At 40.6% G+C, this 18825-nt stretch overlaps 1 protein-coding gene across 1 annotated transcript in view; it reads right to left on the bottom strand.

Moving 5' to 3' along the window:
- The window catches only part of LOC137371952 (ly6/PLAUR domain-containing protein 1-like), a 50186-nt gene extending 32332 nt beyond the window's left edge, over window positions 1-17854 (bottom strand). Inside the window, exons 1-2 of the mRNA XM_068035110.1 lie at window positions 17704-17854; window positions 17141-17278 (exon numbers count right to left, since the gene is read on the bottom strand). Of these exons, the coding sequence (XP_067891211.1) occupies window positions 17141-17278; window positions 17704-17752 (187 nt within the window). The 5' untranslated portion in view covers window positions 17753-17854. The remainder of the gene's footprint in view (window positions 1-17140; window positions 17279-17703) is intronic.
- Window positions 17855-18825: the final 971 nt, after the last annotated feature.

Genomic DNA, 18825 nt, shown 5'->3' with positions numbered 1-18825 from the left:
GTAAGGACTATCTCTGTTGTATCTGCTAATTAATGTGTAACCCTTAAGATATTCATACATCAATCGTAATTTAACTATTCGTTCATGTTTAATTTACATTGGTTTTGGTATGAGTGTTAAAGTAAAATTTATAGAAGTGAAATCTTGCCCATTTGGTTTTTGTTTCCCAAATTGGGGTCAGTCGGTGGAGTCGGTTCTTTTGGTTTGTTGGTGGTCATAACGGGGATCATAACAGATGTTAGATCACAGAATATAGGATACTCACCCATCAGCAAGCCTTCCAGAGAGCTCCACTTAACAGTTTGCCAGATTTAAAGGGGTCATGACATACACCAAACTCAGATTAATTGTAGGTGCTGCAACTTGCCATTTTGCATTATGAGCTTGTTGTTTTTGATTATTTTGTTGAATTTCTGTGCTTTTTTATGCACCCCTGCCCAACAGCCATCAGAAAAACTAAGCATGGCCACTGCCTTTGCTGCACTGTACTAGATGCAGGAGGAGAATGAAGAAAGAATTGCAGCAGCAAGTAGAGCAGCATCAGAAAACTCAAGAGAAAGCAAAGCTGCTGAAGGGCCTCAGAGAAGACAGCTGGTGAGAGTGCATGCTCACAGCAGGTTTTGCCCACCTCACGTAGTATACAGGTCATGGGTCATCTTCTTGGACGTGTTTGAGGAGCAGTGCCTCAGGAGGCTAAACTGTTCAGGCAGAGTCTTCGAACATTGAATCCTCCTGGACGTAGACCTGCTGCCTGGTGGACTGAGCAGTAGAAGGAACCAATCCCCTCAACTTTTATGCTTCCAGGCTGCACTGGGGGACATTGCGAGGGTATCTTAATCAGCCACCCATTAGTAATCAGGGAGGTCACAGATGCAACATTTGCTAAGGCCAGTCAGTACATTTCAATTGGTGTGGATGAAAACAGTCAGAATAAGAAAGCATTGTCCTTCATTGCTGTGGCTGGTTATCCCTGAGCAGAACGTGATAGATGACACACCTGCAGTCATCAGGCACCTCAAGGTCTTTTATCAACTGGAGGTAGTTTCAGTCAATGTATATGATCAGAAGAAGAGGATTATGCAAGTGGGTGCTGCTACGATGCTTTCATTTTAAGACTCTCTAAAATCCCCTCACTGTTCCAACCTGGGGGCAATATAGGCGGATGGCTGCTTGCAGACAAAACTACCCAACCAAGATTGATGGCACTCCTTCAACACCCCAGGTGTTCACACCTGAACAGAACAGATAAAACAACATATATGTCACAATAAAATATGTCATTAACAGGACATTGGGATCCTCAAGTTAAGATTTAGATGCCTTGACAGGTCCAGGGCTCCCTGCAATATTCTCCAGCCAGAGTTCTCCAATCATTGTGACATGCTGTGCTCCCTTCTCCTGCAAAAAAGGAAAGGGAGAGTTATGAGTAGCTAATGAAGATGTGTAGTGCTTCTGGACGTATTGCATAAGGTGAAAGGTGGAAGAAGGAAGATGGTATGGAAGTGCAGAGGTAAGTGGCTTGTGAATTGAGAAGAAATGATGAGATATGGTGCAAGGTTACTAGTGGTGTACCGCAAGGATCTGTTTTGGAGCCACTGCTGTTTGTCATTTTTATAAATGACCTGGAAGAGGGTGTAGAAGGGTGGGTTAGTAAATTTGCGGATGACACGAAGGTCGGTGGAGTTGTGGATAGTGCCGAAGGATGTTGTAGGGTACAGAGGGACATAGATAGGCTACAGAGCTGGGCTGAGAGATGGCAAATGGAGTTTAATGCGGACAAGTGTGAGGTGATTCACTTTGGAAGGAGTAACAGGAATGCAGAGTACTGGGCTAATGGGAAGATTCTTGGTAGTGTAGATGAACAGACAGATCTTGGTGTCCAGGTACATAAATCCCTGAAAGTTGCTACCCAGGTTAATAGGGCTGTTAAGAAGGCATATGGTGTGTTAGCTTTTATTAGTAGGGGGATCGAGTTTCGGAGCCACGAGGTCATGCTGCAGCTGTACAAAACTCTGGTGAGGCCGCACCTGGAGTATTGCGTGCAGTTCTGGTCACCGCATTATAGGAAGGATGTGGAAAGGGTGCAGAGGAGATTTACTAGGATGTTGCCTGGTATGGAGGGAAGGTCTTACGAGGAAAGGTTGAGGGACTTGAGGTTGTTTTCGTTGGAGAGAAGGAGGAGGAGAGGTGACTTAATAGAGACATATAAGATAATCAGAGGGTTAGATAGGGTGGATAGTGAAAGTCTTTTTCCTCGGATGGTGATGGCAAACACGAGGGGACATAGCTTTAAGTTGAGGGGTGATAGATATAGGACAGATGTTAGAGGTAGTTTCTTTACTCAGAGAGTAGTAAGGGCGTGGAACGCCCTGCCTGCAACAGTAGTAGACTCACCAACTTTAAGGGCATTTAAATGGTCATTGGATAGATATATGGATGAAAATGGAATAGTGCAGGTCAGATGGTTTCACAGGTTGGCGCAACATCGAGGGCCGAAGGGCCTGTACTGCGCTGTAATGTTCTAAAAAAAATTCTAAAAAAGATGAGCAATTGAGAGCAGATGAGAAGAGGATGGTGTGAGTGGCAGCAATGAAAGGAGGAAGCAGGTTGTGAGTGTGTGTTTGGAGTGAGGATGAGAGGTGATACAGTGATGGTGGTGGGTGAAGTGATGCAGGGGTGTGGATTAGTGTTTTTGTTTTTATTCATTAATGGGATGTGAGCATCACTGGCATGGCCAGCATTTATTTCCCATCCCCAATTGCCCTCAAGAAGATGGTGGTGAGTTACCTTCTTGAACTGCTGCAGTTCATTTGGTGCAGGTTCACCCACCGTGCTTTTAGAGATGGAGTTCAGGATTTTGACCCAATGACAGTGAAGGAACTGTCCAAGTTAGGATGATGGTGTTCCAATGCGCCTGCTTCCCTTGTTCTTCTAGGTGGTAGAGGTCGCAGGTTTGGAAGGTGCTTCGAATGACCTTTGGTGAGTTGCTGCAGTGCATCTTGTATATGGTACACACTGCTGCCACTGTGCACTGGTGGTGAAGGGAGTGAAAGTTTAAGGTGGTGGAAGGGGTGCCAATCAAGCGGGCTGATTTGTCCTGGATGGTGTCAAGCTTCTTAAGTGTTGTTGAAGCCGTACTCATCCAGGCAAGTGGAGAGTATTCCATCACACGCCAGACTTGTGCTTTATAGATGGCGGACAGGCTTTGGGGAGTCAGGAGGTGAGCTACTTGCTGCAGAATTCAGCACCTCTGACCTGCTCTTGTAGCCACAGTTTTTATATGGTTGGTCCAGTTAAGCTTCTGGTCAATGGTGACCCCCAGGATGCGAATGATTGGGAATTCAGTAATGGTAATACCATTGAACTAAAGGGGAGATGGTTAGATTCTCTCATGTTGGAAATGGTCATTGCCTGGCACTTGTGTGGCGCGAATGTTACTTGCCACTTATTAGCCCAAGCCTGAATATTGTCCAGATCTTGCTGCATCTGGGCACGGATGGTTTCAGTATCAGAGGAGTTGTGAATGGTACTGAAGACCATCACAACTATCTTCCTTTGTGATACACAGTGGAGACTGTTCCCCTGTTTCCCATTGATTTCAATTTTGTTAAGGCTCCTTGCAGCCACACTCGGTCAAATGTTGCCTTGATGTCAAGAGCAATCACATGTTTGGACCAAGGCTGTAATGAGGTCTGAACCTGAGCTGTCCTGGTGAAACCCAGACTGAGCATCAGTGAGCAGATTATTGCTGAGTAAGTGCCACTTGATAGCACATTCCATCACTTTACTGATGAGCGAGAGCAGACTGGTGGGGCGGTAATTGGTCAGATTGGATTTGTCTTGCTTTTTGTGGACAGGACAGACCTGGGCAATCTTCCACATTGTCAGCAAGATTCCAGTGTTATGGCTGTACTGGAACAGCTTGGCTAAGGACATGGCTAGTTCTGGAGTACTAATCTTCAGTGCTATAACCATGATGTTGTCAGGGCCCATAGCCTTTGCTGTATCCAGGGTCTTCAGCCATTCCTTGATACCACATGGAGTGAATCGAATTGGCTGAAGACTAGCATTTGTGATGCTTGAAAACTCAGGAGGAAGCTGAGATTGATCATCCACTCAGCACTTCTGACTGAAGGTGGGTGCAAATGTTTCAGACTTGTCTTTAGCAACGACATGCTGGGCGCCACCATCATTGAGGATGGGGATAATTGCGAAGTCTCCTCCTCCAGTTAGTTATTTAATTGTTCATGACTGGTTTGGCAGGACTTCAGAGCTTTGATCTGATCCATTGCTTATGGGATTGCTTAGCTCTGTTTATCATATGCTGCTTCCACTGTTTAGCATGCACATAGTCCTGCATTGTAGCTTGGCACCTCATTTTTAGGTATGCATGGTGCTGCTCCTGGCATACTCTCCTACATTCCTCATTGAACCAGCGTTGGTCCCCTGGCTTGATGGTAATGGCAGAGTGAGGGATATGCTGGGCCACAAGGTTACAGTTTGTGGTTGAATATAATTCTGCTGCTGCCAATGGCCTACGGCGCCTCATGGATGGCTGATTTGAGCTGCTAGATCTGTTCTGCATCTATCCCATTTAGCACGGTGGTGGTGTCATACAACACAATGGAGGGTGTGTTCAGTGTGAAGACAGGACTTTTTCTCCACAAGGACTGTGTGGTGATCACTCCTACCAATACAACCATGGACAGATCTATCTGAAACATAGATTGGTGAGGACAAGGTCAAGTAGGTTTTTCCCTCTTGTTGTTTCTCTCACCACCTGCTGCATGCCCAGTCTGGCAAATATGTCCTTCAGGACTCGGCAGTGTGGTACAGGGGTCAGAGAGAGATTATGAATAGATGCACATGCAAGGGATGGGTAAAAGAGGAGCTGTACTCACCCTTTGTAATCTTGTGAAGTCACTGAATTTTCTCCAGCATTGTACCTAAGTCCTCTGCTCACTTCTGCACCATGTTCAGCCATGCTTTCTTGGCGATAGTGTTGAGCTTTTTCTTTCCACTTCTGAGGAATAGCATATTCCTCCCAGCCCTCATAGCTGACAGCAATCCTTCCCAGGGAGGTGTCAGAGAACTTGGGGGCTTCCTTCTCACTCTTGACTGCCATCCTAAAACCTTTGCAGCTTTTCTATACCAACTTCCACTGGTATTTTCCTTCAGTGAATGCAGGCTCTCTTTAAGAGGCTTATTCAGGCTTTAAACACTATGCAGGACTTCCAGTGGAAAAGGTGTTGTGCCACCAATCCAATGGGCTGATAAGCTCACCAATGTTATGGAAATAAGGCCCAACAGTTAAAATAAGCCTGGCCTCAAGGTCACTCTTGTTTCTGGGTGCACTACCTGCTTCATGGCTCATGTGCACTATTTTGGCCTTCCTGCTAAAATGAGGCACCAATATTTCTCAATGTAGCAGTAACAAAACATACAGGTATTAATGTACTAGAATAAAAATATGTGATGCAAAAAGAATAATAGATTTACTTTGCCTTTTTTCCAGTTGTTTTCTATTAATGTGGAACTATTTTGCAACAAGACATAACACAGAAGAATAATAAGTTACAACTTTATATTACAAATTGCAAGATACTCTTCTTCCTGGCCTTTTGCTGATTTGTGCCTTGGTATCACTACATAGCAACCATGTGAAGAATAGTATGATGTCAAGAATATTCTCATTTAAGAACTGAAACAAATTGGGTATGATTTTCCTCCAATTTGTACCTGGGGAATAATTGGTTCCCACGTGCAAAGTAGAGGAAAAGGAGGTGGCGCCATATGATGCCCTTTGTATTGAAAAATAATCAGCGGTGGATTTAGAGGAAACGTGACTCTAGGTCCTTATTAATTCTACTCCTGCTGGCAGGCCCTATCATTTGCTCTTGTGAAGATATTCATTGTCAGTCTGATTACAAGAGAATACAGTGGAGAACAACGACATAGAACAACTGTGCTGTTGTCTCTGTCGACCTGCAGCTGCCTCCGACCTCTGAAGCTGAAGCTGGTAGGTCTTCATAACTGACCTAGCAGCTGTGATAAAATTGGAATCCTTTCTTGTGAGGTTCCTCTGCCTCTCATATTTAGGTCATGCATTGTTAAACATTACTGAATGCAAATATAATCAAGTACAGGATGAAATGTCAAATATTTGGACCATACACTTTTGAAACTGAAAAAGTACTGTGTTTAAAAGGATAAACATTATGAGGGAAAACTTGTTAGTTTCCCTTTGATAGGGAAAGTTTGACAGCTAATAAAGTTACTAGCAGATGTTACAGTCTTTGCATGTTTGGATCATGCGCATGCTTCTCTTTAAAATTCATGTGCCAGTGATCACGCATTTTAGACCATGAACAAAAATGGTAGAGAAATTCATCACCTCGCTTCTTTAGTTAGGCGCATCTATTGTTTCGTCAATGTTTGCATTGACTTTTCATTACCATTAAAACCTAAAACAAAATGTAACCATAAATTTCAGGATAATGTGATAAATATTCTTTGATTTTTTTTAAAAAATGAAACTGAATAGTGTTGATTCATCTTTGTTTCAAAAGTTCCTGGAATATCTACCTTGTGATCGGCCAAATTTATAATCTGTTTAAAGATGTTTTGTGGTTATGCATTTGTAGGAAGACCAAAGAATACTCTTAAAAAGCAACCATAAAATTAGGTTCAGTAATATTAAACATTTTTCTGTTATGCTCTATTAGTAAAGCACCTAAATGGTCAACCATTTTAGCACAGCATATATAACACACACACTCACACACACAAACAGAAGGAAAAAAGGAAGGTGGTTTTCAGTGAGGGGAAAGGTTTTGATAAACCTGTTGCATTCTCTTGAGAATCAAATTCTAGATGGATGTAGCCCTGAGATGATTGTAGATTTCTCTCTTGGCTGAAGATTCTGTTGAAGATGGTGGGTTACTCCTAGTTCTCACTGCTATATACCAGAGATTTAGGATTTTTTCAGCAGGGCATTGTGCTTCCTGGCTTGGCTTGAACTCAAGCTGTTACAATTAGCTTCACCTTCGGGTTAGTCTCTCTCTCTGGCTTTTCTTTTAGGGTTAAACTGTGTCACCTCTCACCTCCTGGTAGGAGACATTCTCCTCTCTTCCCTATGCTGATTGCACAATGGCCTAGGACGTGGTTACTTCACACCTCCTTTGTTTCAGAAGAAGATATTCAATTCTGGAATGTTTTTAGGATAGGTGTAAGATGGGGTTAATTAACGCCTATTGGCTTTGAACATTTGTCCTTTGTCTTTGTCAGACTGTTTGAATACACAAAAGGCCAATCCCCTTTTTCTTCAGCAGTCATTTTGGACCATTGTTCACTTTTTAAAATAATGGTTCATTTTTTAAAGACAAAGTTCATTTTTCATAACTCTTCAGACTTAGCTCGTGATTGTTGTATCATCGCACTTGCAATGTGCATGGCACCTCCTCCAAAAGGGAAAAAATGAAATTCCTTGGATTTCATTTTTATGTTGTTTCTTTTTTAGGGTTTAGAAAGAGCAGAAAAAGAAACAGTAAGACAGTTTAGGGTCACACCACTTTACACATTTATTTCATTCAGTCCTCAGGCTTCCAGCCCCGAGTCTGATATCAATTTGATTAATGCAGTGTTCTTTACATTCTGGGCACTGTGTTGGCTAGGAAATTGTCTTTTCCCGCTATACGTGAAATTTTTAGGTTGAATGGTTGGAGGAGTAAACTCCATGGAAAAGTCCTGGTGTTTTTTACTTTGAATTTTTGCAGAAATGTGAGTGGATTGTGGTCAGTATGAATATGAATCTCTTTGTGCCCATTATTGGCATAGACTTCAAATGTTGAAGAGCTAAGAGGGGCCCTAATGCTTCTTTTTCTATAGTGGAGTATTTCTTTTGGTGTCGGTTCAGTTTTTTTGAGAAATAGCCAATTGGTCTTTCCAAACCTGAGTTATCATCCTGGAGTAGGGCAGCACCTATTCCAACATCACTGGAGTCAATGGCCATTTCATAAGGTTTGTTGAAATTCAGGGCTGCCAATACCGAGTTGTTTGTCAAAATTGCCTTCAACTTTTCTAATGCTATCTGTCACAGCTCTGACCACACCACTTTTGCCTTTTTCTTTAGCAGGTCCATCAGGGGAGCAGCTAAGGTGCTAAAATTGAGAACAAATTTGTGGTTGAACCCACACATTCCTAGGAGTGCATGATTTCCTTCTTGATTTTTGGAATGGGGCAATCTATCAGGCCTGCACTTTTGCTGTTCTTGGCAACACTTGACTTTGGCCCACAATGCGGCCTAAATAGGTGACTTTGGCTTTGGCAAATTCATTTTTTTTGCTGAGTTGGCCACAATGTAAGCATTCTGTAGACTTTTGAAGAGTGCCTGTAAATGACTTAAATGGTCTTCCCAGGTGTTGTTGAAAACTAGCAGGTCATCGAGGTAAACAACACAGTTATTTAGACCAGCTATCACTTGATTCATTAACCTTTAAAATGTGGCTGGGGCATTTTTCAGACCGAAGGGCATTACTTTGCACTGAAATAAGCCATCGGGGGTGACAAAGTCAGAGATTTCCTTTTCCCACTGGGCCAGTATCCTTTCTATAAGTCTATTTTGCTGATGTAGGTGGAATTTCCAGCCTGGTATGTGCAGTCTTCGCTATGAGTGATTGGGTATAAATCTGTTTTTGTAACTGCATTGACCTTGCGGTAATCAATACAGAGCCTGGTTGAACCATGAGGTTTGGAAACTAATACTATAGGAGAGCTCCAGCTACTCTGACTGGGTTCAATTAAATCATTTTCCAGCATGTGCTGGATTTCCTGGCGGGCCTGAGCTAGCTTATTTGGGTTCAGTCTATAGGGGTTCTGTTTTATTGTGGGGTCTCTCCTACCTCCACATGGTGCACTGTTAAAGATGTGCAACCCAGTTTGTCCCTTCAGACTTCTTTGAACTCCATTAATAATGTGATTAGGTCCTGTCTCTCTTATTCAGAGAGATAGTCCAACATTGTCTCTAATCCCTTTAAATTTTGGTGTTTTCCAATTTGGCGGTAGGGGGTTCAATTTTAGAGTTTTCATGGCTCTCATCCTCATCCAGTTTGTCCTCACTGCTGCTCTCTTCCTCTATCACTTTTACTGCCTGGCACACGCTTACTGGTCTGTCTAGTTCCCGGCTGTAGTACCTTTACAACATGTTAATATGCCACAGTCTTTGTTTTTTCCTTGTGTCAGGACAATTAATTAGGTAGTTTACCATATCACTTTTTCCCCTACACTATATGGGCCACAAAACCTGGCCTTTAAAGGTTTGCCCTGCAGGGGTAGCATCATCAGAACCTGGTCCCTGGTTTAAACTCACGGACTGCAGCTTTCTTATCTGTCTGCCATTTCATTTCTTCCTGACAGGTTTTGAGGTGTTCCTTTGCTACCACACAGTTCTGGGAAAGTCTCTCCTGGAAGGCGATCACATAGTTCAGTATCGAGATTTCCTCTCTTTGATCTAGAAGCTTTTCCTTGATCAATTTTAGGGGCTTCTCACCTCATGTCCAAAAGTCAATTAGAAGGGAGTAAAACCTGTGAATTTATTGGGGGAATCCCTGGTAGCAAAGAGCAAGAAAACTACTCCTTTGCCCCAAGCATGGGGGTATTCATCGCAATATACTCGGAGCATAGTTTTTAGGATCTGATGGCACCATTCCAGAATCCCTTGTGATTGGGGGGTGATACACTGAGGATTCCAGCTGGTCAATACCGAGGCTTTGTATGACCTCTTAGAACATTTTGGACACAAAATTGGTTCTCTGATCGGACTGTATTTCTCTGGGAGTCCATATCTGATGAAGAATTGGGTTAACCCCTCGACTACAGCTTTGGTAGTAATTTTCCTCAAGGGTATGGCTTCTGGCAATCTGGTGGCCATATTCATGATAGTTCACAGGCACTGATGACCTGGCTTGGTTTTGGGTAGGCGTCCCATGCAATTAATTAGAACTCTACTGAGAGGTTCTTCGAAAGCAGGAATGGGGATCAGTGGCACAGGTTTAATGATGGGTTGGGGTTTCCCATAGGCAGGAAAGATTCCAGAGACTTCCTCTTGTATTTTCTCTGTCTCCTTGGCCTCATTTGGCTGGTCTAATATCACTGGGGCTGCGACCACCTTACCTCCAGCCAAATCATTGCCGAGTATCAAGTCTATGCCAGCCACAGGCAGACTAGGGATAATTCCTACAGTAATTGGCCCAGAAACCAGGTCACACTGCAAGTGGACCCGATACAGGGGTACAGATATGTATCCTCCTTCAATTTCAGTTAACAGAACCTTTGCTTTTAGTGAGCTGCCTGGTGGGAAGGTCATTCCTTTACCCAGCATAAGGGATTCAATGTCCCCGGTGTGTCGAAGCAGGACAATAGGTTTACTTGCCTCACTAGAGGGGTAAGGAGACACTGTTCCTTTTAAAACAAAATCCTGATAAACTTCAGGAATTTTCTCTACTTAATTTGTACCTATGGCATTATTCTCTGTGAAATTCCTTTCCACCGTTAGGGCTGCAGTCGGGTCTGCCTACAAGATTAATGGGCTTTCCCTTTAACTTCCAGCAGTCAGCTTTGATATGCCCTGTTTTTCTGTAATGGGAGCACACAGGTCTGTGACATACATTCCTGTCCTCTGCATTTTCTTTCCTTACTGGTGGAGGGCATCTTGTGTGCTCACCTTTTATTTCCCTGTTGCTAACACCCCATCTTTTATCACTTTCCCACTTTATGCCCTTTTTAAACCTCTGGAAATCATAAAAGCTTTTCCCTGAGTAAAGAGTTTATGCATGAACTCAAAGTTATCTGTCATGGTGGCAGCTTCTCTCACCCAGTGAATTCTTTGTTCTTCTATGTGAGTTCTTATACTACTTGGGATGCTATTTTTAAACTCTTCCAGCAACGTCACTTCTCTCAAAATTTCATTTGAGAGTTCTAGCTTGAGAGATCACATCCAGCGATCAAAAGCCATATATTTAATTCTTCGAATTCAGTGAAAAGTCTGTGTGGGTCTTTTCTGGGTGTGTCAGAATTTCTGTCCATATGCATCTGGTACCAGCTCATATGCGTTAGAATTGCAGTTTTAGTTTGTTCATAATCAGAGGAACTTTCTTCTGGTAACAGGGAAAAATCTTCACAAGCCCTACCCTCGAACTTGCCTTCTAAGAGGACAGTCCAAAATTCTTTCAGCGATTTTAGTCTGATAGCTATTTTCTCAAATAAGATAAAACATGACTCAACTTACTCCTCATTAAATTTTGGCACTAGTCTTGAGTGTCTCAGCACATCAAAGTTTTGCTCTGAATTGGGGATAAGGTTTGAGTGGTAGCATTTTCATTTTGGGTTTGCAGTGTCTGTAACTCAACCCTTTGCAATTGTATTTCCTCTTGTTTTAACTGAAATTCCCTTTCCTCTCCTTTTGTAACTGAAACTGTATTTCTTCCCTTTTCATCTGCAACTAGATTCTAGATAGAATGATATTTTCAGTCTCAGGTTCTATGCTGTCCTCTTCTCATTCAGGGGTAAGTTGTAAGTGGTTGGCTAGACTTTTCACTAGTTCAAGTTTTTTGTTTTTTGTCTGAAAGTGATTCCTACCTCTTTCTAAATCTTCAGCACATAATTTTTAACTTATCATGGGACATCTCTCCCGGCTCTACAAACTCCTTAGCATCAAATGTGGCCGTCTCTTTTCTTTCTAGTACCGTAGAGAAAAAAATACAAGAAAACCTGTTTGTTTCTTTTTCCACAATTTTAGAGGTCAATTTTACTCCTGTTTTCCAAATCACTCATTTGTCTGGCAATTCAGATCCTGGCTTTAAGCCCCAGTTTTTTACAGCCATGTGGTGTGACATGGGTGGTTCACACTGTTCCACTCCTCACCTGACCGCAGCAAGTGTACTTGTATTAGAGTTTAGCCCCTTGGTGTTTTTTTTCTCAAATAAACAGACAGCGACAGGTTTTCTTGTAAGTTTTAAAAACAGAAAGTCAATTGTTTATTGATCAATATGCCTTATCCCAAAATTGTTGTAACTGCATACACACACATACACACACACACACACACAACAGATAGAGAAGGGAAAAAGGAAGGTGATTTTCAGTGGGGTTTCAATAAACCTGTTGAATTCTCTTGAGAATCAAGTTCTAGATGGATGTAGGCCTGAGATGATTGTAGATTTCTCTCTTGATTGAGAGTTCTGTTGAAGATGGTGGGTTACTACTAGCTCTCACTGTTGTATACCGTAGACGGTATTTTTTCAACAGGGCATTATGCTTTCTGGCTTGGCTTGAACTCAAGCTGTTACAAGTAGATTCACCTTCTTGGGCAGTTTCTCTCTCTCTCTGGTGGTCTTTTTTAAGGTAAAACAGTCTCTCTCACTCTCACCTCCTGATAGGAGACATTCTCCTCTCTTCCACATGGTGACTACACTATGGCCCAGGACGAGGCTACTTCACACCTCCTTTGTTTCAGAAGAAGACATTCAATTCTGGAATGTTTTTAGGATAGGTGTAAGATGGGTTTCATTAACATCTTTTGTCTTTGAAGATTTGCCTTTTGTTTTTGTCAGACTGCTTGAATACACAAAAGGCCAATCCCCTTTTTCTTTGGTGGTCATTTTGGACCATTGTTCACTTTTTAAAATAAGAGTTCATTTTTTAAAGACTAAGTCAGTTTTTCATAACTCTTCAGAGTTAGTCACTAATTGTTGTATCATTGCACTTCCAGTGTGCATGACAATATTCACAACATTCCACTCCATTAATGTGAAGTACATTAACTGTATTATGTTACATGATTTCATCAAAGCCATAGGATCAGATGAAAATTGTTGATGTAAGTAATTTTACAAAAACAACTTTGTCGCAGATCCCAAGCAAACTGATGTCAAGCACACCATACAAAAAAAAATTGTCATTCTAAGCACCTTAAAATTAAAAAAGTCAGTTTCCAAAATGAGCTCATAGCAATCTCAAGCTTAATTCAGCATTCCATCCTACAAGTGAAATTATGTGGAAATTATATCAACAAATACAGAAATCTTGAGTACTCAAGAAAATGGAAATCTTACAAAGTTAAAACAATTTCTTCGGCGATCAATTCCACATTGACTTGATCAACAGGAATCACTAAATGCCCTGTGCATTACTTTATTCTTCAAATTGCGTCTTCCACAAACATTAAGAGCTATTTTTCACTCTAGTAACATGAAAGATATTATTCTTCCTATTATAGATGTTTTCTTATTGACCGACAGCATTCCTTTTGTTCCACTGTCATGCTAAGAACTGATTCTTTTCTCAGTTCCAAGCCCAAGATAGGACATATGTGAAGGATAACTCTAATCTCTGTTCTCCACTATCATTTTTTCAACTCCTCCACTTATAATGCTGACTCATGCCGAGTTACTGTTGCACAGGCATTGACAGTTTTCCAGTATTTTGCCTAAGGACCAGTTTTTTATGCATAAACCCAGTAATGATGGGTTATCAACTGTGGAGGGAATTACAAGCAGGCTCATTGGTTCTTTAAAAAAGAAAATTTGTTTAAATTTTAAAAAGTTTGTGATTAAATCTGTCTTTTGTTTTATGATCTCAATAAAATGTTGAATAGTTAACCTTGTTTACTGTTCTTTATTTTAAAAGTTCCTTGAGAGCATTGTTGAATTTAAAAACTCCTAACTATATTCTTTCATATTTGTTTCCCTTGAGCTTTTTCCGTGGAATGGTTTCTATCTGTAAGTTAAAACTTCCTTCGGAAGACACTCAAAATACAATATTTCTGAGTTAAGGAATCCAACACTCAGATCACTTTCTGATGCATGTGAACTTTTAACATGGCGAATTGAGGACCTCATTTGGATGTGATTTCCCCGGGTCTATCCCAACATTGATCTCGACACAAGCGTTTTGCCAGTGTCGATGCTAAGGACAGGGGCCATTTCATATTTACAGAGGTGAGAATGTTCCTCTTCATCAGTCGTTCACCATTTTAAGTCAACAACCAAGGTCATTTGGTTGTATTTACTAATTTACAGCATGTATTTACTAATAATTATCAATCACAAAGAGTAATTTTATTCTCTCCCTTTGCATTCAAAGACACAAATCTCCATTGTTTTTTTTCAGTCTGAGAGGTCTCCTCCACACCATCACAACAGACTCAGCAAAACTTTTCTACTTTTAGGAATTTTGAAGTGGGTGATACTCAGAATCATTTAAAGAGATTTATTGTACCTTTTTTTCTGGTGTTAATCCCAATGTGCAATATGGTGCTCCTGAGATTGGAGTGAATCCAATCTACAGTGATAACACCAACTGGTCAAAACTCCTATTGGGAACAGTGGGAGATGTTCCAAAAAGAACTTAGCTTAATACAGGACCAGTATATACTTGTAAGGAGCAAGAGCTCTATGGACCAAATAGAACAATCATGGTTGACAAAAGAAATGAGAGATAACATAAAACGAAATGAAAAATCATGCAAAAATGCAAAGAATTGTGTAGATCCAGGATATTGGAAGAAATATAAAGAAAAAAGGATGGCAATAAAGATAGTAAAAGCTGCAGAAAGGAATATGAAAAGAAACTTATGAGGGATTTTAAGATTAACACAAACAGGTTTGACAATTTAATTGGAAGAAAAAGGGCAGTCAAGAGTAATGTGGGCTTTTCAAAAAAGGATGCAGGTAATATTGCAAACAAAAATAAAGAAATGGGAGACTTGTTGAATAATCACTTAGCGTCAGACTTCACAGTAGAGAAAGAGGAACCCACTAAAGTTAAAGTCAGCAAGAAAAAGTATTAGGAAAATAATCATTTCCACCATCGGGTTTTAAAGGAAGCAGGTGAGAAAATTGCAGATGCTTTAACCATAATTTTCATAAACTCTCTTGTTTCAGGAGTTAGCCCTTTAGATTAGTAAGATGAAAATGTAACTTCATTATTTAAGTAAGGTGAGAGAGAGCGAAACCAGGAAAGGATAGACCTGTTGGACTAACATCTGTTGTGAGCAAGTTATTTGAATATATAATTAAGGACAAAGTGACTGAGCACGTTGGGAAGTTTGAGCTGATCTGAGACCGGCAACATAGAGTTGTAAAGAATAGGCCATGGTCTAACAAACCTAATTGAATTTTTTGAGGAAGTAACATAAGTATAGACAAGCGAATATCTATGGATGTAGTTTATGTGGACTTCTAGAAGGCATTCAGTAATATTCCACTTAAGAGTCTACTAGTTAAAATTAAAGCTCATTGAATTGAAGGCAAGTTATTGAACTGGTTAGAAAATTGGGGAATGTAGGGAAAATGGATATGTACTCAAATGGCAAGAAAGTGACGAGTGGTGTCCCACAAGAATCTTTGCTGGGAACTCAACAATTTACTACATTATTAATGACTTCGATAAAATAATAGAGAACCATATATCTAAGTTTTCCAGTGACAGAAAGATAGGTTGTATCATAAGTAGCGTAGACAGCAGCATCAAATTGCAAAGAGACATCGATAGATTAAGTGAGTAGGCAAAACTGTGGCAGATGGATTTCAACACAGATATGTGTGAGGTGACCAATACAGCTAGGTATTTTTTTTTAAATGGTGGACAGCTAGGAATGGTGGAGGTCCAAACACATTGATGGGTCCATTAACACAGATCACTAAAATGGAAAAAATACAAAAAAATTATCAAAAAGACTAATGGAATTCTATCCGTTATATCTAGAAGGCTAACATATACATCGGAGGAAGTTTTACTACAACTATACAAAGTCCTGGTTAAGACCATATTAGGAGTACTATGTACTGTTCTGGCCACTGCAACGTAGAAGGATATATTGACCTTGGAAGGAATGTAGCGCAGATTCACCAGGATGTTGCTAGGGCTCCAAGGGTTAAATTCTGAGGAGAGATGACATAAACTAGGTTGTTTTCCCTGGGATACAGAAGAATAGGAGAGGATTTGATTGAGATTTTGAAGATTTTGAAAGGAATTCATAGGGTAGATAGAGATAAACATTTTTCCGCTGGTGGGGGAGTCTAGGACAAGGGAACATAAGCCTAATTTTACAGCCAGGCCACTCAGGAAAAAAGTGAGGAAACATTTCTTCCCAAAAAGGGTGGCAGAAGGGTTGAACTCCCTCCCACAAAAAGCTGAAGATGTGAGCTTGAATAATATTTTTAAATCTGAGATTGGTAGATTTTTGCTAGCCAAGAGTATTAAAGGATATAGAGCCAAAGCAGATGGATGGAGTTACAATTCAGATCTGCTGTGATCTCACTGAATGACGAAACAAGCATGAGGGGCTGAGTGGCCTACTCCCATTTCCATGCTCCTAACCTCTCTGGTGATCTTTGTTCTCTAGACTTTTAAAGTTTCTAAAATAAGTGCCAATTACTTGGTGAGACCTAAATACAATTTTCTTATTTTAAGGTCTCTTTCCCAAATATCATACATTTGGATCAAAGTGGGCTCAAACTTTTCTAATCTCTCCAGAAGTCAAACTTTTGAAAGGCTTTTGAATATAAAATTAACATTTATTTAAGTGAAAAGTGTTTTCACAGCAATCTGGTTTCGTGTGTGGGGCTTTATCCAGATTACCATGCAAGTGGGAAATGATCTCTATTGACGTTTTAAGAGGACAACATCCTGCAACTATGCACAGTTTAAATCTTACAATTCAATTTGTGATTATTTTCTTTCTAGTTCCCATACACAGGAATGTTAGACAGGTAGACACAGAAGAAGCACAGAATGGGGCGGGTTGATCGATCAGCTGCGTTTTATGTGGCTAAGATTTATTCTAGTTATTCTGCAATGAACTGAAACCTAGGTTCACAAGAACGCGGAACACTTCACTGCTTGAAGGGGGTTATATTTCACTTCAGGCAGAAATTGGCTGGTCAATAAAAATTAAATTAGGAATGTTTATTGTATCTAGTCGAGAGGAAGAAATTCTAATTACAAGGTTGCAGTCAGAATAATCCATTTTTATTTATGTTTACATCCACTGACGAAAAGTCGTTGCGCCTGGAGGTAAATTAAAACAAGTGGACCTGAATAAATATTTCCCAACGCAATGTTCTCTTGAATGGTTCCTTACCGTCACTTTTGACAATCACTTCTTTCAGACACATATCTTGCACGTTGACTGTACAGTTTGCTATAAACTCTGGCGATGAACAATCGTCGTTTAATCGGAATTCTTCACATTGGTAACATTGAATTTGAAAGCCAAGCCCTGAAAAAGTTAAAATTAATACGGCGTGGATTGATCGACTGTCAAGTCAGGCTCTCTGCTCTTAATTTATCTAAAGACTTGCCATTGAAATGACAATGGAGATGTACAGAGTGAAATGAATCCAATAAATTGCAAGATCAGTCATGTGAAATAATTTCAAGTCTAAGATTATATAAGCTTTGATCATTCATTTCTGATTCACTTATGGACCTTATTAACTTTTATTGTCATTAATTGATCACACATTGATTTATTGTGCATAAACTACAAAAACCTTAAATGCTTTTTTAAAATCATTGTTGGAAATTGATTAGACCAAACACGGGAGCAGAGAGCAGAGAAAATGCACACCAATTTTTTTGGTTACCGCTATTTCAGAATAAATTATTTCAGATCCTGTGAAATTGAGTTGCCTGTAAGCTTACCTGTAGACGCTAAAAATCCGCAGAAAGTTGTGTAAATGAACAGCTCCATTCTGTTTCACTGTAGAATAATGAGGAAATAGTGGAACGGACGATCGGTTTCGGGTCTTAGGCGAGCTGCCGTGATGCAGCCATGTCTGCTGAGTGGTCTCTCGGCTGGGAGCCCGAGTAAACTGAGAGTTTGGAAATGAGACAGAGTGGAAATGGACAGAGGATTCAAACATTCGCACCACGTGACAGCAGTCATCTGTCACTTGGGATGCAAAGAGATTCATCGTAACATTTTCAAAGGGGGAGGGGAAGAAGGAATAAGTGAGACATTAAAACTAAGAAACGCAGGAATGGAAAACAATTAAGTGATAGGAAAGGGAGTGGAGGAATAAATAAGAAAGGGGGCATATTGTAAGACTAAGAACAAGGGGGAGGTGTATAGATGAGAATGAAAGTCCATGGATAAAATTGGAACCTAATGATTAGAAATATACAAGTATATTGATGAACAGATTTGAGAAAACCTGTATTCTTTCTTCTCAAACAGTTTCTTGAGAGTTTGATAGAATTAGCAGTGCCGAAGGTTACATCTAATGGAAGCCTTTGCGCTCAGGGGCTTTGAGCCAGTAAAGTCAGTTGCAAATCCAACACAACGCTGCAGAATACCGCAATTACACGATCAGAGCTTGACAATAGAAAGGATAAGCGAATGGTTCTTTTTAACGCGGGACTCGGCTGACAAAGCTCCAATTATGGTCTTCAAACAGTTAAGCCCAAAAAGCCTCACGAGCGTTACTGTAACAGTATTTGACCGGCTTATCTGAACACAGGGTGATTGATTACCTGTATGCTTGAAAGCTTTTCCATTTGTTCTTTTTTTTATTATTGCGATCCACGGCTCACTGGTCAAATCCCTGCTTTGAATAAAAGTGCATTTACAATTTTTGTCTACAGCTGCAGCCAGTGTTTTATTATTAAATAACTGCAGGTATGCTGCAAGTCAGACACTCATCGATCCTGGGAGTGGGAAGTGAGTCTTTCCACCAGTGTGCGCGTAGAATTGAAACGCAATTCTGTAATTCGCCCAGCTAACGATCTAAAGCTCAGAGGAATACGCTTTCTTCATCCTTACTT

The sequence above is a fragment of the Heterodontus francisci genome, chromosome 7 (genome assembly GCF_036365525.1).
Source record: "Heterodontus francisci isolate sHetFra1 chromosome 7, sHetFra1.hap1, whole genome shotgun sequence".
Taxonomy (NCBI): Eukaryota; Metazoa; Chordata; class Chondrichthyes; order Heterodontiformes; family Heterodontidae; genus Heterodontus; species Heterodontus francisci.
The sequence above is the reverse complement of the archived record's forward strand: the minus strand, read 5'-3'. Positions and strand labels throughout refer to the sequence as shown.